This window comes from Sebastes umbrosus, chromosome 4 (genome assembly GCF_015220745.1).
Source record: "Sebastes umbrosus isolate fSebUmb1 chromosome 4, fSebUmb1.pri, whole genome shotgun sequence".
Classification (NCBI taxonomy): domain Eukaryota; kingdom Metazoa; phylum Chordata; class Actinopteri; order Perciformes; family Sebastidae; genus Sebastes; species Sebastes umbrosus.
The window spans coordinates 7,242,315-7,265,557 of record NC_051272.1 but is presented as its reverse complement, the minus strand read 5'-3'; the positions used below and the strand labels follow the sequence as shown (position 1 = coordinate 7,265,557).

Genomic DNA, 23,243 nt, shown 5'->3' with positions numbered 1-23,243 from the left:
GAGCCCGCTACAGCCTAAAAACCGCAAGTTGCGTTAATGCGTTAAAGAAATGAGTGGCTTCAAAATGAATTTGTGTCAACACGTTATCACGTTAAGTTTGACAGCCCTAATATACAGTATAGCAACAGGTGAGGAACAACAAAGAAAGGTGTTCTCAGTACCAAAACATATAATACTGCATATAATATATAATATTATAGTGTACATAATATGTAATAGTGAAGGGAGATCTTCAGTGCCAAGAACAGGTTAAAATAATAGCTCTTAAAGATTTGTGGATATGTGTTTTTTTTCCTTTTTGTGTATGTGCCCAAATTTGCTTGTCCGTAGATTTATGTGTAAACCTGAAATGTTTTTGTATGTTTTTCAACACACGCATGTGCAGATTTTTGTGCACTTGTGTGCATGTTTCTGTGTCTCTGTATGTACTTTTGCAGATTTGCATATGTGCAGGATTGTGTGTGTGTGTGTGTGTGTGTATGGAGATAATGTTGGGTAAGTATATGTACGCATTTATGCATTTTTGTAACGTCCTCTGTTCAGGTTTGTGTGTCCGATGGGCCGTTGTGGGGGTAAGGAGTTACTTAACCTTGAACGTGAGGAACACATGAACTTGTGTGCATACCTCATCAAAGACAAATTCATCCACGTCCACCTCCTCAAAGGTGTCGTCCTCTCCGGTGTCGGGGCATGTGACAGCAGCCAGAGCAGATGCGAGCCTCCTCCTCAGACTGAAGCCCCTCCAAAACGCCTGGAGGTACCCAAAGAACAAATAGTGAAAAAAAAAAAAAAAAGCTCCATGAATCATGAGACAAACGTAAATATTGTGTGTTATCCCATTAGAGAGATAAAACATGTTAACCTCTCTTTTAATTGCTGAGTGTTCTGCTGTCTGAACTCTGCGTGACTCCGGGGTCCGAGACAAATGGAGCTCCAGTGAGCCTCTAAATCCTGCAATTCCCAGCGGGCTGCGGGGGGCACACTTCACTTCAAGTAGAGCCGAGCAGGAATCCTAGAAGTCTTACTACCGCACTTCTTTGGAATCTGATTAATCACTCTGTACCCCCCCTATTCTACTACACCACTACCCCACCTTCTCCCTTAGAGAGCCCTAAAGGACTCATCAAACACTTTTTGTGTTGAGAAAGGGATTTGGGAGAAGTGTTGAGTAGCATGTTTTTCAGAACAGCAGCTTACACCTATATACAGAGGATTAGCCAAATAAGCCTCCATAGCACGTATGAGGCCTGAAGATGGATGAGCAAGGGTGAAAATGGACATTTTTAGATATTCACTGAGTGAAAGTGACTTCAGTGTCCAGTCACAATACTGGAGGATTCTAGTTGAAGGTTCTTAATAAAGTGGTGCAGGGACGACGTATTTTTGTAGGCCAACCCGGATGTTAACATTGCTCTGGTTCCCTCGTCAAAAAGCCAATGGGATTTTTCCATTGGATATTTGATTATTGCAGAAAATAAGCTCTGTGGCAGACAAACGTTTATGATACTTACATGTTTTGTTCAGCAAGATAATCTCCACAGATGGACACCACTTTTATGATTTTTGAAGTGTGAATGCAATCGCCAGAAATAAAAAGCTAACGTTAGGCTATAAACAAACTACACCACAGTCGCTACACCACAAGGCTAAAGGCGGACTAGTGTTCGGCGTGATGACGTTTTGTAGTCTCATTTAACCACTTGTTAGCAACCGCCATTTTTAAGACAGCGTAAAAGCCTCAAAATCCTTGAGTGGGGTATTTACTAGTTCGAACCGTTCAATGACGTACAAACCGAACCATGGGCTTGTTGAACCGTTGCACCACCTCTCATGCTGTGTGGGAATGTTGTGTTGGGCACATCATTTTACATACTCTACTCTGACTGGATAGTTGTTTTCTAATGTAGCTGCTATACTAAACAAAAGAAAGTTTGGAAGGAAGTTCCTGTACGTATAGTAACAGTGTCCTTTCAAAATAACACCGGACGGAAATTGGTCTGGTGGAGGATGTTGCAAAAATGGGCAAATGACAAAAAATACCACGTCAGCTACGTAGGTATGTTTTCTATGTAACAAAGGCAACGAACACATGAAGTCGTTGGAAATTTGGACCCTAATCTGGACCATATTTCCCCATGCTTTTGTGTCTAACTGACTAACAATTGACTGACAACCATTTCTGAAATTGGTCCAGTATTGAGGGAGAGCGCTGTAGACGGCAGCTGCTCACAGGCTGCAATATGATGCTATCGGGGCAAGCTGGCACTGTCATTTACGTCCACTAAAAGTGCTTGTTTTTGCGATGACAGGCTGTGATTGTTATTATAAGTGTCTGACATTATGGAAAGAGTCTCGCTCAAGGAGAAGTCTCTGTCCAGCCGGGCAGAGTTTGTGTTATCTAAATTTCTCTGGAGTTTCCAGTTTTTCTATTTCTCTGTAGGGTCCTTTCCATAATGTTGTCAGACACTTATCAGACACTGTCAGTGACAGAAACAAGCACTTTTAGTGGACGTATTGTTACATTGACGCTGCTTACTTGCCCTCGCAGCTCGTTTTGTGGCTGCCGGTTACAGCTCACTCCCTAAAAATAGGGAAATAGGGTCCAGGCTGGAAAATACTGAAGATACCCTTTAATTATAGCCTGACTCCACTTGTTGGACTTTACCTCCTGTACAGTAAGTCAAACAAGAAAGGTCAGAAATGTCTGACAAAATTCCAACAGTTTTACCTGGATGACAGTTGCAGCATAATCCCGGCCAATAACGCTGCCGTTATTATAGGAAGGTCCTGACTCTGGCTTTCCTCCATCTCCTCCTCTTCCTCCTCCCTCCTCAGCTGTGGAAAAGCTGCTGATGTTCCCACATTTCTGTCTATATTTCCTCCACAGCTGCTGAATCACGACTGCTGCTGTGCTGCTCCAAAAAGAACACACACACACAGACAAATACACACACACACACAAAGTGAGGGATATACATGATGTCATAGCACCTTCGTCTTTCAAAAAACGTGAATTTATTTGTGAGCAGACATCTGGAGAGCAGGACTCTGGAGAGTTCCAGCCCGTCCAGAGCCCATCCTTCATATCAAAGATCTATGGTCCTCCCACAGATAGCGCGGTGTTAATGATGAAGCTGCGTGTTAAAATGAATAAGATGTTCAACATCTTCTGCTGTAAATCACAGAGAGGAGGCTCCGATGATGACAAATGCTCTGCAGCAGAAACTAATAAAACGCTGAGCTGCTATAAAAAGAAGTATATAAAAAAAAGAGTGTGTTTGCTTTAAGTCAGCAGAGTCCACTTATGTTGCATGAAAGAATTTGGAGGCTTTCATTACAAACACTCACTGATCTGTTGTCAACAGCGTAGTGTTGGATGCACAGAAGTGGACACTATAGGCCTTTTTCACAGTTGGACTTGTCGTTGTAGGAAAAGCACAGGTGTTACTAATAACACTAACGATGGCTCTGTTCTATTCAAGTGTTCCTGACAGTGAGCCAGCATGCACGATACCAAGGAGGCTACACAGAGGAGATGTCCCGGCTGCATATGACGTCATATCATTGGGGTACAACACATGCGCGGTCAAATCTGGTCTGCACTTGCCGAAAGGCTCGATAGCTGGCACACGATCATAGAACATGAGGATGATTGATTTGTTTCACCGAGGCGTCTACAGGGAGGGTGTCAATAGTAGCCTACTTTATAGGTCAGAATTACAATTCTGCATTACTGAAAAGATCTTTAACAAAAGACCATAAACAAATGTTTTCCATTTGAAAATGTTCTATTGTATATTGGCCACCATCCATTCGAGCGTACCAAAAAAGTTCTGTCTGGCCAAGCGCACCCAAAGGACACCTGAGCTGTGTCACACCCCATAGCTCCCATGATGTCAAAGACCCCTTCTGTGTCTCAATTTGCGTACTTACGTACTTAAACTTGCTATTTTGAGTGCATTCACACTGAGAAGTATGGCAAATTGCAGTGCACTGTAAGTACCCAGATGTTGAACTCATAACGTTCAAAACGTTGAGTGTGAAACGCTGGACACTTCTCAACCTCAAGGGTCATCATCTGTGCTACGTAGCGGAAGCGGAGGGGCCACCAACCTATTTCAAACTTGTGAAAACTCCAAACTATACAAATGTAACTTATACATGTGGTTTTTTTTCACTAAGTGCCACTAAACTGTAGTTGGACAGAAGCCATTATTGGGTTAATTTATCCATCTGAATTGAATTACGGCTGATGTGGCGTGATGTCCGTGGCTGACTATCACCAGCTGATCTACCGAGCTTCAAGTGAGTGCATAACAGCCGTGTGCAATTTGAGACAACACTACCCTGTCGAAATTCAAGTAAGGACATAGTGTCCACAGTGTACTACCGGGAAATGTACAAACAGAAGTATCCTAATTGAGACACAGCACCCGTGTCCCAGTCTTCATTTAATAGCCACGCACAATACCAGAAACCTGAAATCAAAACAGCTAAATGGAATTCAGCCATCATTAATTTCATCATTTGCTTTTCCTACTGAGACAAGGTGAAATGTCTTATTGACTCAGAACATTTGGTGACTTACTTTTGGAGGTCCAGGTCTTGATGGCTGGACACAGGTGCCATTTCAAGATTGTAGAGAGTTGTTTTTATTTTTGTTGCAGAGGAGTGAACATCGCCAGAGTTAGCTTTTCTAGCTAATGGCCCTTTCGTTGGACCTGTTGTAACAGTGTTGAATGTGTCATGCCAACTCTCTGCAGCTGACTTCTCAAAGGTCCAGTAGCTGCATCTGTCCCTGTTTGGAAGAACTGGTTGAACTTTTCCGGTGGATTCCATTTCTGGGCGCTCAGTACGCTTCTCAGCATTGGTACTATCCATGTCAAGTGTTTCCTCAGGTGTTGTTTGGCCTGCAGCCCTGTGTTTGTCAGCCACAGAGGTGTCACCATATTCATGGGCAAATCTCTGGTCCTTAGCGAGCTGCAGGGCCTCAGTGAAGTGACGGCAGGAGGTCTTTACAGCATCCAGGGAAGATGAGGCATTACTGTGAACATACACACAAAGACACACTGTATCAGGTGTGGATGATCACTCTTTTTAGAATCTCTTTAGAATGGCAGCACTGATTAAACATTAGTGTACTAAACATGAGATTTCACCAATGCTGCATAAACGTAACCGTAGATATATATATTTGGAGTTCCAGTTTAAAAGCTTTTATTCAATGTAAGGATGTCCATGCTAGATTTAAATAGATTTTACATTGATTTCTGTTTCTGTGATAAGTTTGACACTGGAAAATTCATTGGGACAACTAATATTAGTAAATCATCTCAGAGCTGTGGATCATTGGATCTGGGAAACAGCCTCGTTACAACCTGTATGAGGTGGATTCTGTACAGTTCGGATTTAATCACCCTGCCTACAGTACAAAGAAAAATGTTTTGTTTCTAAAAATGATTTCTACTCTATAAATATTTATTTCTTAAAAATAATTGTCAGTGGCATTGTGAGTTGTAATCATTCAAAAGACGTTTAGATTTAGTTTGGAGCATGCTGTTATTAAATAGTATTAGAGAAGCTTAATTCAGCATTTTTAATTTCCTGAGAAATTCAATCACTTCTGCTGCAAAGAAAGATATAAAAGTAAATGTAATGGAATATCAGACTTTGCTAATATTTAGTTTTTATTCTGGACCAGTTCATCTGAGGTAAAGTGATTGAACTGTGTGTGTGTGTGTGTGTGTGTGTGTGTGTGTGTGTGTGTGTGTGTTTGAGTTGCCTGCCTGCTCTGTGTGTGCCCTAATACCACATAATGACTCTTTCATTGAGGGGATAAACGGACTACAAAGCCACCTCAATGGAAACTTAATTAATCTATTAGCAATGCTTGGCTCTGCTCCCCTCCGTGTCTTCAACCCCGAGGGGGCAGAGACGCTCCAGTGCCCAGCCGGTCTGCAGGGCCAGTAGCCTTAGGTAGTACAGCTTCTGCTCTACAAAGACCTAGCTCTTCGCTCTCAGTGGGACAAGACAGAGGGCAGTCGCGGGGTCCAAGAGGATTGTGACCCCACTGACCCCCTCTCCCCGGTACCTGCTGGTTCACTCCAGGGTCACCATCAACATGTATACCACTGATATAAGAGAGCAGAACTGACCAAAACATGTTTTATAATGCTAAAGCTGCAATATAAAATGTTTTTGACAGCACCAACACAACACCAAAATCCCTATTGTCTTTTCAACTATATTTTAGGACACTTGGGGGCTCTAGCATTTACTGGGGCTATGTCATATGGGTGCTCCAAGCAGGCGTCATAGCTGCTATAACTACTGCAAGAAACTGAAGACAAGCAAAGGTCGAGACAAAGCCTGTGCCAAAGTATAATGGATTTAGTGTGTTATTTATTGCAGATTGGATCTGCTTCTTGTTCTTCTGTACAGATGCTGTTTACATCAACTTCAGGATAGACCAGGAATAGACCAGATAGACGCTAGCTCACCAAGATGACTAAAAAGTGGTGGCACGTGAAGCTTTAGAGACTAAAAGCAAAAATATGTTAAGATTGTTGCTTAGTCACTTGATTTGTCTGACTCAGACTGCTGCAGCCACGTATTAGTTTCAGCTGAACTTTGAAATGCATCTTCACACAGAACAGGGTCTATGAATTTTGATCCCCATCCCTTGCATTGTAACCGTGATGACTCTTTCAATGTGCATATGGGCATGTGAGTATTGTTTTAAGATAGTATTATCACATTAAATGATTTGCAGGGCATAAATTAAATGCAGTGTTAATGTTCAGTAGCAGTGCAGGAAGTATGGTGCTGTTTATGTAGTGAGGTGGAAAGTAAGAGCGGGGAGGTTGGGGTGGGTGTGTACCGCATTAGACATTCATGCCAGAGACGAGTGTTACGTTCTGTCTTAGATCAACAATAACATTTCGCTTTGTAATGACAAACATCCAGGAAAAGGCAAGTTTTAATAGGTTTAATAGGATTATTCTTTCTAAACCTGGTTTCTAAACCACGGCAATATGCGACATCTGTGATGTATGACAGCTAAAATATAATAATATTTACGTAGTCAGGGAAGGATGGTAATATTCAGAGAAATCACTCAGAATTTCCGAGATTAAAATTGTAAATTTACGAGAAAAAAACGTAGATATTCCGTGAAATTAAAGTGGTAAATTTACAAGAAAAAACTCACAAATTTAGGTGAAAAAAACTTGAATATTCTCTGAGATTATTAAGTCATACATTTGCGTGAAAAAAAACAGAAAATAATTTGTTTTTTGTCAAGGAACCACATCACTTCACTTTGCAAGGTTGGATCAACCTCATCACACCACAGACGCCACCGTTAAACAGGGGATTCCACATGCACATGTTAGTGAGGAGGTGCAACAGTATGGTACATGGAGATATCCTTGCATCTGTCCATTGCATTGTAGTTCACAAAAGCTATCATCTCATCCAAATCAGTATTTTTTTCTGAATAGGCTCAATTTACGGTAATATCTCTTCAGAGTCCGGATGCTCATGATAGTATGGAGATTCTGTGGTAAAATCACAAGCATTTAGTTATTGCTGAATACGATTGCGAAATATAATGTGATTAAGTCATCCATTGCATGCATAATACATGGCAAGCAGTTGCGTCTGTGGTGTGATGAAATTGATCCAAACTTGCAAAGTGAAGCGATGTGGTTCCTTGAAAAAAGGACTATTTTTCCCAGTTTTGTTTCTTTTAAATTAACAACCTTTATCTTGGAAAGTCTAAGTTTTTTCCTGGAATATTACTCCCCTATTCTATTACCTTCCTTGATGAATGTCGAAGAGAGCATTAAAGATTCAATCTATTCTGCTGCATTACCCCTCCAGCTTGTCTCTAAGAGACATTTGAGCTGTTTGGAAGAACGCAAGGAGAATAAAGAACATAGCCAGGAGAAAAAGAAGTAAGAAGAAGCAAGATTTTTTTTTCCCTTTCCTTTCTCTATCCTACATGCTCTCTAGGACACAGAAATACTTGTTTTTCTTAAACCTCTGTGTTTGTATTAAGAGAGAGAGACTTTAGTTGCTCAGCAAAATTCATAAAAAGTACATCGTAGGTATAAAATAGAGGCATTTTGTGAGGAACAGAGGATTCAGCCTCCACTCTACTCCCTGTAGAGAAAAGTTGTGAAACCAAACCCCTGATAAACCCCATGGTGTCCCACCTTACAGTCACCGGTGGACCGGCGTGTGGCACTCTTCTCACCTCCTCTAAACCTCAGTCAGACACAAGGTCAGGCCAGGGGTTAAATGGCTGTGTTGGTCCTTACTAAGCCCGCAGAATGTCTCATTGTCCAGAGGCCAGGGGGGTAGAGGGCACACAGCGAGGGGTGAAGCAAAGGGAGCGCCACGCTAACCCCCCAAGCCATAGGAGTCCTCAGTGTGACCCGCACGGGTAGCCGCAGCCACGTTTCATCTTTTGTGCTGTGTAATTTGGAAGGGTCATGAAGATAAGCAGAGAGTTGACCACTGTTTTAAGTGTTGGTGGTCCGTCTCGCATGGGAGTGTCAATGTGTGCAGAGGCCAGTGACATCGAAGGACTTATGAAAATAGATGGACGTTGTCTTTAGGCTCACTACGCCCTATGTATGAGACATAACAAGAGGATAGCTGACATTCCTCATGTCTGTCTGTCTGACGGGCTGATCAGCACAAGATGAAACGTGTAATATGACCTCTTGTAAATAGGTTTGCACTCATTTATATCGTCCAATTTTTACTCTGGTTTGCCATTTGATTCCATTTTTTCTTTTCAAGTGTGTTATAATCCCTTTAGGTTTTCACCTCTCCGCTGCATGTTTCATTCCTTTTTTTTCTCTCTTTTCCTTAAAAAGTTAAATTAATCTAACATACAGTACAGTACCCATTGAACAAACGTATTTTTGCTGAGGAAAACTTTAAAGAAATTACGATTTTCTGGTAATTTTCCGCATTTTTACGTAATTTGGTTTGGAATTAATAATTATTTGCCACAGAGTTTAGTGACAAGTTAGATAAAAGGGAAAAAGTGACACTGGAACTACAGCACATGGTGCATTCATTACCCTTTTTTCTATTAAGACACCTCCAAGCCAAATTTGAATGAACAAATCTGAGCTGAGCAGTCCCCTCCTTCCTTCCCATGAGCTGCTTCAGAAATCTCAACATTTCAGTTTACCAACACAGATGACGTAATGGAAACTCCCCAAACTTCCCTGGTGTCAGTATTAGAGGAAATTAGAGGTTATCTGAGTTAACAATAAGCATCACAGATTGGTTTTGTCCCAAATCCTGCTCACTGTACATACAGTATATAGACATGTATACATGCACATACTGTACATAATCATCCAGTCCATTCTTATCCTCCCAGTATTTATTTCTTTGCTCTATTTGTATTGTTTACAACTTACAGAACACTTGACTTGTATATAGACGTTTTATTTCATTTCTTATTTTATTGTTGGTCATTGGTGCTTTTTATGCATATATAATATTTATAGATACACCTATTTTTTCACTACTTTTGTATATAACAGTCCTGTCTATTCCTCACCTTTATTTGTCTGGAGTCAAATTCCTTATATGTATGTATGTAGGTTTGTATGTACTTGGCAAATAATTCTGATTGATGGATCCATGATAGTTCTAGAAAGGATGCCTATCCAACCACTTTCTCTGACCACTGGTAAGACCTGCGCTCATCCACACTAGACACACAGCACACCAACAGTCCATCTACACATGCAGTCAGTCATTTGTCTCCAACCTGAGCTCCCTGCTGTGCTGCTGCTGTAAATCCCGAGTCTGCTGAAGCTGAGCCTGACAGAACGTTAGGAAGCTGCCTGAGGCCAGGCTGACCTGTTGAACAGCAGGGGGCGTTAGAAAAGAGTCTGTCTTCTGCTCATCTATGGCCCTCAGGCCAGGCACTGCTTTCTGCAGAGTGGATCTGAAAAGGAGAGCAAACTGGATGAAATATCAGAGGACATTAAAGGAATAATTCACCCACAAAATGACCATTTCTATATCAGTTACTCACCCCATGTTACCTTGAATTCTTGAAGAAAAGTTTGTTTTTCTCGCATGCCTCCAAGGTGAACGGAGAATCCAAAAGCTGAGAAAAGTCTTGATAAATTGAAGTAAATGGGGACCACGTTTAACAACAGCAAAACCATATCAAAACATCCGTCAGCGAGTCCAGAGTGTTTTAAATAGTAAGGTTTGAGGCCTGAGCATACGACTGGATAAATTACACTTTTTGACATTTTGATATAGTTTTGCTGTTGTTAAACGCAGCCCCCCATTTACTTCAATTCATCAAGACCTTTCTCAGTTTTCTTCAAGAATTCAAGGTAACACGCCGTGATTAATTGATATATAAATGGTCATTTTGTGGGTATATAGTACTCACTATAATATCAACAAAAAATCTTATAGTATAAGTAGCGCACTTGAATGGAAAACTTTTTTTGTATATTTTTTTTTAAATATTGTATTTAACCAACACACAAGACCAATGTGGTTCATATCATTAATACATTTATTTAAATAAAAATATTAAAATAAAAAATAAAACCATATCAGCTATCATATTGGTTGCAGCACTGGACAATACTGCACTTATTTGAAAAATTTAGATGAAAGAATTATAGACATATATTTAAATCTATCATCTACTAAGACATTTTTATATTCACATCACATTTCAGACTTGTTTAAACAACTATACTATTGCTGCTATTGTTCTACATAATAACACAGCATTTGAATACACTCTTCCCGACTGCACTGAATACAATCAGCTTGGTGAGTCCTACAGTTCGTATAAACAACAGTATAGTCAAAGACGATGAAGGCTTTTGATTGCGGCATGAACAGAACACGAAAAAGAGAAATTTTCAAAATGAGACTCAAGTTAGAGAGAAAAATCTTTTACCAAGGAATCATTGTAAACCCAGATTTCTGTCTGTATCGCTCAAGGGGTAAAACGTTTCTCTAATACTGAAGGGTTCTCTGTTTAGTTTGACAAATAAGAGTTTGAGGAGACTGTTTCGGTTCCCACTGAGGCCACTCATCGTACATGCTGTTCTGCATGCTGACTACACTGTACATTTTGTCCTCTGGACTAATCTATTTACAGTGAATAGGTTTTGAGACAGTTAATGCAATTGTTAACTTTATATTGTTTTCTAAAAGTGCAGTTAAAGGAACTCTACCCATGGCATATGTTAGGTAGTATGAGCCTTGGAAGTGGAGGAGAGCCCTGAGCGGCTGTGAGTCTGGGGGAGAGGTAACTGCTGCCTGAGGCTAAGGATGTCCACGCAGAGGAATCCCAACTATCTGCCAGAGAAACAGACTCAGAGCATCCACTAGCGGAGGCCAAATGTGGTCTGTGTTCAGTGGGAAAATGTGGAGCTGGAAACTCTACAGGACACTGGGGAACAGCAACAATAAAACCCGTAAAAAATGCAAGCCTTCAGGCTACAAAGTCGATTTTTTAAAACATTTTGAGCAACTGTTTTTTTTTTTTTTTCAACATCTATTCCCAGAGCACCGTATGCTCTTAAATCTGGTCTAACCAGAGGAGGATAAAACCTGTGTGTTTTTGTGAATATTTGAGCATTTTTTATTTTATATACATAGATATCACAAGATGTTTTAGCAATCCATGGCTATAATGGATTTTTCTATGTACCATAACTACAGACTGTACAGCTAATAAAAATGATGCAGAGAGCAAAGGATCAAATACAGAAAAAAAGACTGATGGTGAAATAATATTTCTTTTGATTCAGGTACGGATATTAAACCCTTTTCTTCAGACCCTTGCAGAGGATTTAAACCCGTATAAATGGTTCATACTGTATTCTGATAGCATGCACAGTTTTCCCGTCTCTGAGACAAAGACATGACCGCAAAGGAAGAGATCTGTGCACTGTCAGAGGGATACGGTTTTTGATGTGGCCCACTTGGGCTCTCCGACACAGACCGGGATTAGATTCCAGCCCTTCGGGCATACTGTCTGGCTGGCTGTCTTCAAGTGAAGCTCCGAACCCAAATAGGACCTTTTGACGGTTACATGAGCTCGTTGAGGTGGGGAATGTAATTCAATTCAAGGATGGACGCCACTTAGACACACTTGGGAGAGTAGACCTACGTACAAATAATTGGATGCCACCAGTTGTGGATTTTTACAATGGATGATTCTCATTAAATAATTGGGGGGTTTTCAGAAAAACGACTCTCTCTGTACTGTGATAACTCGGGATGCACCGATGCAACTTTTTCAGTCCCAATACCGATACCTGGGCTTTTGGTATCGGCTGATACCGAGTACCGATCTGATACCAGTGTTTAATTAATAAGCTATATGCCTCACTGTGTGGAAGTGACTGGGATCATTCTTTTACGTGTAAGGCATCATCAGGCCTGACTTAAACATTGCTTTCCTAACTTTGTAAAACAAAATGTTACCAATAAATACATAGATATACATTTATTTAATTGTTCTTTATCATTAAAATAATAAATCGTACAACAACAACTTGATAAAAAAATTCTTCAAAATTAACAGGATTACATTCAAGTGTAAACCTTTTTAATGCTAAAAACAAATTGGTCAAAATTGTAATTAAATTTACAATATATGATGTATATAGTATATAAATATATAGTTGAATTGAATAGATCAGCCCCATTGCCACCGATACCTGATCCAGCTATTTGACTCAGTATCAGATATCATCAATATCAATATCAGATCCAGTATCGGTATCAGTGCATCCCTAGTGATAACCTCTGCAATACACTCAACAGTTTTTATTATTTTTTTGAAGCATAAAGCATTTTTTTTTTTGTTGGACCAAACTGTGTATTTGTAAAGACTGTTTAAATTCAATCAAATAAATGAAACTCTATTCTTCAAAAGATGGAGCTTCACAATTTAAATGCTATGAATCTCTTTCTATATCTACATTGAGTATACTTGGACTTAAACTTTTCCTAAATTGTTATAAATTTCATCCTCCTTTCTGAGGGCAACACGGTTCTTGGCTCACATTCCTTCATCCTCCTTCTCCAGCCCGTATGAGCACAAGTCCGTATTTCATTTAGTGAAGACTTCCTCCAAAGCACATGCTCTTAAAGTGGCCCTGATTAATCAGGCCCAGTGTTTTCTTCTTCCACGTCTCCTGGATCAGGGGCTGCCTATACAGGGAGTGTAACTCTTAGCGCTTTGCCTTTTGGTGCTTTAATTTAACCGGTGTTATCACTGGCTTGGGATGAAAGGGCCAGGGCATGAGGGTGGAAATACAGAGGGTTAATTCCAATGTTGGCATTGGAGGTTAGGTAAAGTTCAATGAAATATTAAGGTTCAGTTAAGGCTTAAGGTTGGGAAAAATGTCCACAAGTAACCCCTGTTTTTAGGATGTTTTTCAGACATAGAATAACCCATGAAGCAAGAAAATCTACAAATAAAAATCAGAAGTAGTACAAAAGGCTGGAATGGTTTATGTGCAACTGACATTCTCAGTTATGATGTTATAAATAAACAAATTTTCTAAACTGAAACATAATGGGCTATTTGGAGGGGCAAGCGAAGTATAGTTTTTCATATTTTTGTTTTACTAAATGGGTGTGAGTAGCTCTGAGGAGCCAAACAACTTTGTGAAACCTGTAACAGCTGACATCATTGCTCGTGACGGGCCAATAGAAGCATGAAGGATACGAGCGGCCATTGCATATTTTTCATATAAACTCACTGCAACTGCCTTAACTTCAGTAAAATATTTAGGCACGATAAGTGAATGAGCAAATTGACACTGAAAAGATAATTGATTTTTCTGTTGTATCAATATTTGGGGTGATTACGAGCCCTTAGTGTGGCGTACGTAAGCGCAGATGTCGGTGGCGCGTCGCAGTAATCTAATAGCGGACGCGGATCACAGTGCTAATCCTGGGAAGTGGACAGGAAGGCCTGTGTTCTGCTGGAATGTTTAGACTACCTGAGCCAGTAGACCGAATTTGTGATAAAGAAATAGTAGCTTTTCACTGGTATGTTTCTTTGAACGTCCATCACAGCGAGAGATATTTCACAGCAAAGGAAGCAGAAACTGAAACTTTTGTCCAAAGAATTTCCAGAAACGGAAATTTCTAATTACTGTACGTTATCTTGATGTGAAACTGTGTGTCAACGAGAGTATACGACACATTCAAATCAGCTCAATACAATAGCACTGATTCGTCTTACAAGCAGATGCATCCACATTAGAAAACAGTGAATTTAGATCATAGTAAAAGTAAAGTAGCCCAAGTAATTTGCTCTAACTCCACCACCAAGCCCTCGCCTTACCTCCAGCCACTCTCCTGCTGAAGAGGATTCCCTGTGAGGTGGACCTCTCGCAGGAATAGACATCCCTCCATACTCTCACACACGTTCTGGAGCTCTGAGAGAGAAGTGAAAAAACAACTTGTCAATGTCTATTTTTCAGTCTATTCTTCACTCTCACCAGCGTCTCATCTAGTTATGCAGAGCTACATCGACTGGATGAAATAAATAGAGATGTGTTCCACAGATTTGTGAACTTATGCATCTTATTTCCATGGCCAATATGAATGCATCATAAAATAGATGGAAGTGTTTATGCTTAAAAGGTTTGGTGCATGTGAAATTATAGCTCTTGTAACTTTTTTGTTAAGTGAAATCAATCTGTGGCTGAGTGGGAGTAAAGGACTGGAAAGATAAAGTCAGCAGAAAGAGGCTGAAACAACAGAGGTTTTGAATTTGTCCACATTACATGCACAGTAGAGGTACGTATGCCTTTATGCTGAGGAAATGGGATTTATATGGTCTGTTTAATCGAGACAATCTGTTACCTGACAGGCAGTTGAATCGAAGATCCAGATTTGAAAGAGACACAGAATCAGACATGGAGGGCAGCTGGATTAATCTAGGACACACAGAGACACATTGTAATCACTCTCTAAAGCTACACAATATGTTAAGATCAAATTCATGTTGCTGTTAAACTGATGTTGCTGTTAATGTAATTGTATAAAAAATCTAATAAAATTGTATTAGGAGGGGGGGGGTGGGGGAAGAAAAAAACGTAGGACTGGAGGAACATACCTGTTTTGGGCCACAGAGAGGTGTTGCATGAGGGGAAGCCAGCAGGCAGTGAGGCCCTGCAGGGAGGAGATGCTGTTGTCGTCCAGATGCAGCTCTCTGAGGAGGACCTGGTTGTTCAGACTGGGGGGCTGATGGAAAAACAGGGTGAAGCTGTCAGTTAACGCTGGTCACGCTGTGGGGTTACACTAACTTTCTACTACTGCTGCTGGTTCGAGCGACGCCTTAATGACCCCGTCCATCAATGTCAGTTGTTTTAGTCCTGCTGTGTTTACAGTCATCAGTGTCAGTCACGAGTCAAGCCACAAGGGGTGCCTCAGGAAACACTAAAGTTAGATACATTATAATTACTTTTGCTTGTATGTACCTTTATTTTGCATGTTTTCTTTTTCTTGACTTTGCCTCATCAAGCAATTACCAGTGAGTAACTCTCCCAAAGACAGAAGATAAGCTTCAGTAATTGGACATTCTCTCCAACTGTTCACTATAGAGCATTCTCATGGAAGACATTTTAACTAATGTAATGTAATTAATAACATCAATTAGTGCCCCATTGACAGGGCCCTGGTACTGTGCAGTTCAGACTCTCTTGCATCTCTCTTTTAGTTCAAATGAAGCCTGTGTGATTCAAGAATGCACGTGTATGCTTCAGTCTGATGTTTCTGAGACTTTCAGGTCAAAGTTCATCTTAATTCAACATGCAAATTTGCTGTTAGTGTATCTTGTGTGGGGAAATGGAGTGTGCCATCGACCTGTTTTTGTACAATATTACACTAAGCATCATCACTCTCAGATCTCCTAGGCATGGGACGATATGCAAATTTCATGTCACGATTATGCTGCCCAAAATAATTGCGATTTTATTATAATTATCAAAATATGCATAAAACTCTTGGCACTAACATTTACTGGAATCACTTTACCTTACATTTTATTAAGATAGGACACATCTTTTTTTTCGTTTTTAGTGAAAAACAAATCTTAAATAACATAATTATAAGGTCCCCCTGCATAAATACATTTTTTTTTTAAATAGCAAGATTATGTGAATCTTGTTCTTTCTCACATGATAATTCCTGTATTTTTCACTTCTCTACCAAGATGACAAATTGGATAGTTTTTTCAAGTCACTCGTATGAGGACATTCATGATTATCCCGATAATGGAAACTCACCATGATCAACTCATTGTGAGTCCCATCCCTTCTTGTTACACCACATCCCTTTTTGGTTCAAAGGTGTAATTCTGGTGGACTGAAGGAAAATGTGATGTTCCTTTATTTCCTCCATCCATTAAAAAAAAACTAATCCTGTTCAGGGTTGCGGAGAGCTGGTCAAATCATGTTGTGTGAATAAGAGGTAATTACATAAGAGGCCATGTCATTAAGTTGTACATGTAGAGTCACAGGAAAATTTGATGCAATGTGTTTTGTCAAACAGCAGCCCGTCGTTTGTTACAATAACCTGTTGAACCATGATCTGTTTCACGGGGATAATATTGGCGTCCTGTCATGAGTTGTTGATTTTATATAAATCAGCTCATATGTAATTTGTAACACTTTTGAGCTTTTGATTTGAAGGTTTGAAAAACACATTTTTTTTTTTTATCATTATGACAAACTTTACATACCTATCCCTGTCCCTAATTTGGGTTTGTGATTATGAAATCAATATGGGTAATTTTTGTTTCTGCATCTTGATAAGAAAATGAAAAAAAAAAAAAAAACATCTAGTTATATTCAGAAAACCTTTTCATCTTTTGTTTCCTGCACATGGACAAAATGTTTTTTCAAAATATTTTTTTTTTTGCTGCTTTTCCATGGAAAATCCCTACATACAAATGTTTTGCATACCTACAAGATGAAAACAGAATTATGTGAGCCTAATTTAATACAACCTGTTGAGTAAGAAAATCCCTCATACCCCTCAAACATCCAAATCAGTTTCTATACTGATCTCACAAAACTGCAACACTGAACAGTGACATCAGAAGCAGCGCTTCCAGTGATCAGCAGTAGATGTGTGTTTGTTTTACCTCAGTGAGGCTGTTGGCTCTCAGGTCCAGTGTGTTGAGCAGAGCACTGTTCTCCAGACCCTCCACTCTTGCCAGGTGGTTGTGTGAGCAGTTCAGGTGCAGGAGAGTGTAAACGTCCCTCAGTCCTTTGGTGCTGATCAGCTGGTTGTGATCCACCGACAACCTCTGCAGTCTCTTCATAGACTCCAGACCAGCTGGGGATGAGACAGGAAAATGAGTAGTCATTTGTTCAGACTGGAAACAGCACAGGGAGAGTCTGCGTATAAGCAGTACACTAAGCATAAGCATGTCTAAAGAACTTCATATAGTTCATAAGCCTCCTCCTATAAGATTAATTTTAGAGGTGAGCCATAACAAAATGTTACGGTGGCTGAATTTATAATTCAATGGGTTTAACCTTTTATCTATTTATGGCTTTAGCCTCTGGGCTCCAGTTGACTTCAGTAAATAAATCACTTTTCAATGCTTATTGTAGTAAAGTGAATGACATCCAGGGATGAAAAGAAGAGAGATGCTGCCCTCTTGTGGAGTATTACAAACAAAACAACAGGAAACCTCAGATGTGACACAATCACACATTATAATGACAACAATCTGTTATTTAAATATCAAAGTTTAATGTTTGATAAGGTATTTAATGAATATGCCAGTTCTCACCGATGCGTGTGATGGAGTTGTGTGAGAGGTCTAGGACGTCCACATTTTCAGCACCAGCTAAACCATGGATGGACGTCAGCTTGTTGTGGCCGAGTCGAAGAACCCGTAAACTACTCATATTTTCACAGTCGACAAATGAGATGTTATTTTCCTGTGACAAAACAAATGATCGTCTTAGGACACAACAAAATATGCCCATATTGACTTTTACTTTCAGAATAAAAAGATAAAAACTTGACAATAACCAAGATCTGCATTATTAACAGCACAAAATACAGGTAAATAAAGATCTTGGATCACTTTGAAAAAAGTGGCATTAAAACAGTAAAGTAATTATATATTGACTGAATATCCACCTGTGCATCGATGTAGCAGAGCTGTGGTAGCTGGTTGATGCCTTCCAGGGATTTGAGGCCACAGCGTCTGAGGGTGAGGGACCGAAGTTGAGTACACTGAGCGAGAGTAGATAAGCTACAGCCAGGTAAGTCCTCCAGGGTCACTGTGGTCACCTGGAAGAGAGGAGAAGATACTCCAGGGTTCAGAGGTCTTGGTTAGCATGTGTGACATGGCACAGGAATATGTCATTATTATATCAAAATATGGGTTAATCAGAAATGGTTTACTGCTAATACGGAGCATCCTCTTTAACATATAAGTGAAATCAGTAATAGATGTTTAATGCAATATTATTTTCCTTGCAAATACAGTATTAAAAACATTGTTGTTTTACTGCAAAGTCATAACATATCTCATGATTTACATACTATTAGATAGCTCCAGTGGGTGAACGTCTACTAACCCAAATGGATGAGTTTCAAACATAGGCTGTATATAAGAAGTAGAGAATAAGACATTTTTAGGCGACCGAAATGTTATAATTATCTTTCATGAACTGAAAACACACTGTGAAAGGGTTAAGTTCTAAGACGAAAAACCCGGACAACTCCCAGACCAGTCCACGCCTTTGGTAGCGACCTGTAAATTACAAGGTAGCCACGCTCTAAAACATCCCCTGCTTTATGGTCTATTTGACTCTAAATGGGACCATAATTTACTAAATGAACATCATGCTGTATTGAAGAAGACTTGAAACTAGCAAATGAGACCATGAACTCATGTTTACAATGTTTACTGAGGTAATAAATCAAGTGAGAAGTAGGCTCATTTTCTCATAGACTTCTATACAGTCACACTTCTTTTTGCAACCAGAGGAGTTGCCCCCTGCTGGCTGTTAGAAATAATACAAGTTTAAGGCACTTCAGCATTGGCTTCACTTTTCAGACCCGGAGGTTGCCGCCTGGTTTCATTCCCTCAGATTTACATATCAGTGTTCAAACATCTTCATCCTTCATGAATGTGTACCACGGCTGAGCATTTGTACAAATCTCACCTCTTGCAGGGATTTCCAGCCCGTGGACTGAAGCAGAGCGTCTGGGCAGAGAGGTGGCAGACTGCCGGCCTCAGCAGCCCCTCTCAGCCCTCTCCGACTCCGGACGGATCCTTTCTGCTTCCTCCTGTTCTGGAGGGACAGTTTGGACCAGGGGACGCAGTCCTTCATCCATGCCAGCCTCTTCTTCTCTGTGCGCTCTGGGAGGCACACAGGTAAAATAACAGACACGGTGGAAAGCCCTGCTGCTTGATTTTCACAGCCCACAGTTTTATCAATGGAGGTCTGACTGATGTTCTCTTCTGGGTCATGTTGTTGTGGAATGGTTTCAGTACTGGTGGGACTGGTTGTAGACTCACTGTGTGAAGTCCAGGTGGTGCTGTTGTCTAGTTCTATATTCGTGTGGTTAGTTTCTCTGTTCTTTTGTAGCTCATTTGCTCTTCTTCCCTCTTCTTCCCTGTCGTGCACCACTCTCTTTTTGCTCTCCTCCTTTTCTTTGAGTCTTATTTCTTCTTCTGTTTTTTTGTAAACCTGTTTCTTGTTTTTTCCCACCTCTTCCTCCTTCAGCTCCCTCTCTGCCCCTATATTATTTCTCTCCTCCTCCCTTTTTCTTATCTCCTTCGCTAGCCTTTTCTCAGCCTCCTCATCCTCCTGCTTCTTCTCTTTATCTTTTGTTTTGCTCTCATGCTCCATCCTTCTATTGTCCATATCAAACCTTTTACAATCCTCCTCATCATCCTTGAGCTTTATTTCTTCCTCTATTATTTTGTAACCCTCTTCATACTCTTGTCTCATCTCTTCCTTCTGCCTCCTCCTCCGTTCTTCCTCTTTTGGTTTCCTGTCATCTTCCCTTTTCCTCTTTTCATCCTCTTCGATGAGTATTGGTTCTTCTTTCGTTTCCTTTTTTCTTACCACTTCCTTTACCTCCTTCATAGTGGTTCTTTCCTTCTCCTTCTTCCTTGCCTCCTCCTTCTTCCTTTTCTTATCATTTTCTTCCTTCTTTTTCCTCTTAAGTTTTATTTCTTCATTTACATTTACATGTTCTTTTTCATCCCTCTTCCTCATCTCTTCATGCAGAGCCTCCTCCTCTTCTTTCTTTTTCCTCACTTCCTCCTGCTTCTTTCTCTCCTCAACCTCCTTAATTATTCTCACCTCTTCCTCTCTTCTCATAGTTTCCTCTTCCCTCTTTTTTCTTTCCTCCTCCTTCTTCCGGCTCATTTCTTCCTCCATTGTTCTCTTCTCCTTCTCGATCTTCTTCCTTGCCTCTTCTATCTTTTTTCTTTCCTCCTCCCTTTTCCTCTTCTCTTCCTCTTCCTTCTTTATCCTCTCTTCCTCTTCTTTCTTTTTCCTCTCTTCTTCCTCCTTCATTATTCTCATCTCATCCTCCAGCTTCTTTCTTTCCTCTTCTCTCTTCCTCTTTTCCTCCCTCTCCCTTCTCCTCTTTTCCTCTTCCTCGCGTTTCCTCTCCTCTTCTTTTTTAAGTTTCATCTCTTCTATTTTTTTCTCTTCCTCTTTCTTCCTCCTCGACTCTTCCTCCTTCATTATTCTCATCTCATCCTCCAGCTTCTTTCTTTCCTCTTCTCTCTTCCTCTTTTCTTCTCTCTCCCTTCTCCTCTTTTCCTCTTCCTCGCGTTTCCTCTCCTCTTCTTTTTTAAGTTTCATCTCTTCTATTTTTTTCTCTTCCTCTTTCTTCCTCCTCGACTCTTCCTCCATTCTTTTCCTCTCTACCTCTTCCCCTTTCCTCTTGTCCTCCTCATCCTTCATCCTCTTCTGCTCCTCCTCCCTCATCCTCCTCTCTTCCTCCACTCGTCTCTGTAAATTGCTGATGATTTCCTAATTGGTAAAGAAAGTCCGAGTTAGAACGAAACAAGTTGCTCCATTTCATTAGAAACATTTAATCACAAGTACATAAAACAATCAACACGTACATTGCAAACAGCCCAAAGCCTAAAGAGGAATATGGAACTATGACCTCTCAGTGTAGATTATTATAATCTGGTATTTGAGGTCAGCGAATCTCTGATTTGAAAAGTCAAACATCCCCCTAAAGAGCTTGTTTTTCCACACACTCTCACGATTGTTGAAATAATGATGAATTTAGATTATTGACTTTGTCCCGGTACTTAATTAACTTATTGTGGTGGTGTCTCTGCAGGTGGAACATCTGGTGATTCAGTCATACCTGCTGAAGCAGCAACTCCTGTTCAAGTTTTTCCTGAGCTCTCTTCCCCATCAACTCAAGTTCCTTCTGATGGAGCTGGACACAGAGAGCAATAATACATTTTAAAAAAACACGATAACGGTATACATTATGACATTTTTTTACTTTTTAAATTCTGGATTTTATCTTTTATAACTTTCTACGCACAAGCAACTGGCTGACATCTTGCTATCTTTTTATCAATCTATCTCGTTGTCTTTACTTAAATTCCAGGATGAATTTGTTCCTTTGGATACCCTCTCCCACTTTAGCATGATATTTTTTGAAAAAGCAAGTGGGCAGTGTCCTTCTGAAGAGCACTTGAGCAAGGCAGTAGTTTCCTTAGGTTGTCTGTTTCCCTAATTAATACATATATTGTTAGACATATATGAAGGTTCTATTAATCTCTTTTTCAGTAAGATGTATGAGACAAATCCCTACACAGTGGAGGGTTACAAATTCACCCACCTGAAATACTTACCAAAACCTGCATCTACTATCGTCAGACTTATCATGACAAGTAATCATGTTGAGTAAAGGAAGTAAAGGAGTGACTCACCTTCTCTGCCTCTATTATCTTCTTCAGCTCCTTCTGGAAGTCTCTTTCTATTTGTCTCTTTTGCTCTTCCTTCTTCATCTCCTCACAGTGTCGTCTCTCTCGCTCTGCCTCGTATTCCAATGCTAAATGCTTCTCACTCTCCATATATTCATCTGTGACAAGTACAAAAATGTAAGGTTTTATTAGTAGTTCTGCAAGCAAGGAGGAGAACCATGCACTATGCGGTGAATACAGTATATATATATATTGTACAGTGTACAGTTATATTGTACATTTTTGTTATAGTATTTTATTTTTATAGTATCTTTTTCATATTTTTATTGTAATTCTTCTATTCTATATTTATGTTCTTGACTTTTGCAGTACTTTGCCTGTATTTTTATTTCCTCTTAATGTTTATTGTACACAACAAACACGAAGGAAAGTTCCTTGTAAGCGAATGACCTACTTTGCAATGAATCTTATTCTGATTCTGAAAACAAACTGCCTCAAAAAATAATGCGTAAAGAAGTAAATACAGTATATCATCTCACATGAATGATTGGGGAAGCACTGGGGCAGGTTTATACTGTAAGTTAGTCTTCCAACTTTTGTCAAAACTAGAGTGGTGGTGTAGCAGTCTTTCAATATGTTGAATTTAGAATTTTAACTAGAGCATTTCCATCAGCTTTAACACTATAGATGTTTATGTCAAACATGTTGCCAAAAAGCTTCATCATCATCAAAGTTTTAACCACTGACAGGATGAGAACAAAAAAAGGAAGACAGTGACCTCTTGTGGGCAACTGTCACATCACCACAGACCTTTTAGTACATTATCAGACCTTCAGCAAGGCCTCAACAGTGCAATGAGAAAAGAACAGAGAGGAAAGAGATGTAATTTAGCATCAGCAGTTAACTACAGTATTAAACATAAGATGTCATGTTTGTTCATATTTGCAACTGGCCTCATCAACAAGGCCCAGGACCTCCACCGACATGGACTCTTATCCCCTCCCATAGACACCGCATGTTACATTAACGTCTACACATCTGTCTATATGTGTTACATTAACGCACCTCTTTGGGACTCTATTTCTTTGCACACTCCTTGGACAATTTTGCACATTTCTGCACAAAACTACCAATTCTAAAATTACATAACTCTTTCATTTTAATTCAGATATATTGTATATCTTTTTTCTAGTTCTTTTCATATTTTTATTATAATTGTCTTCTATTTTATATTTCGTGACTTTTGCAACACTTG

The 23,243-nt window shown here is 39.9% G+C and overlaps 1 protein-coding gene across 2 annotated transcripts in view; it reads right to left on the bottom strand.

The window, feature by feature from the left end:
- Positions 1-23,243, bottom strand: part of lrriq1 (leucine-rich repeats and IQ motif containing 1) — a 46,892-nt gene that overhangs the window by 20,520 nt on the left and 3,129 nt on the right. For both annotated transcript variants that reach the window (XM_037768655.1, XM_037768656.1), the window contains 13 exons: positions 21,995-22,146; positions 21,418-21,492; positions 19,239-21,068; positions 18,205-18,357; positions 17,849-17,999; positions 17,192-17,385; positions 15,161-15,288; positions 14,908-14,981; positions 14,384-14,477; positions 9,803-9,982; positions 4,589-5,044; positions 2,729-2,912; positions 626-751 (listed from right to left, as the gene is read on the bottom strand). In XM_037768655.1, coding sequence (XP_037624583.1) covers positions 626-751; positions 2,729-2,912; positions 4,589-5,044; positions 9,803-9,982; positions 14,384-14,477; positions 14,908-14,981; positions 15,161-15,288; positions 17,192-17,385; positions 17,849-17,999; positions 18,205-18,357; positions 19,239-21,068; positions 21,418-21,492; positions 21,995-22,146 — 3,797 coding nt within the window. The remainder of the gene's footprint in view (positions 1-625; positions 752-2,728; positions 2,913-4,588; positions 5,045-9,802; positions 9,983-14,383; positions 14,478-14,907; positions 14,982-15,160; positions 15,289-17,191; positions 17,386-17,848; positions 18,000-18,204; positions 18,358-19,238; positions 21,069-21,417; positions 21,493-21,994; positions 22,147-23,243) is intronic.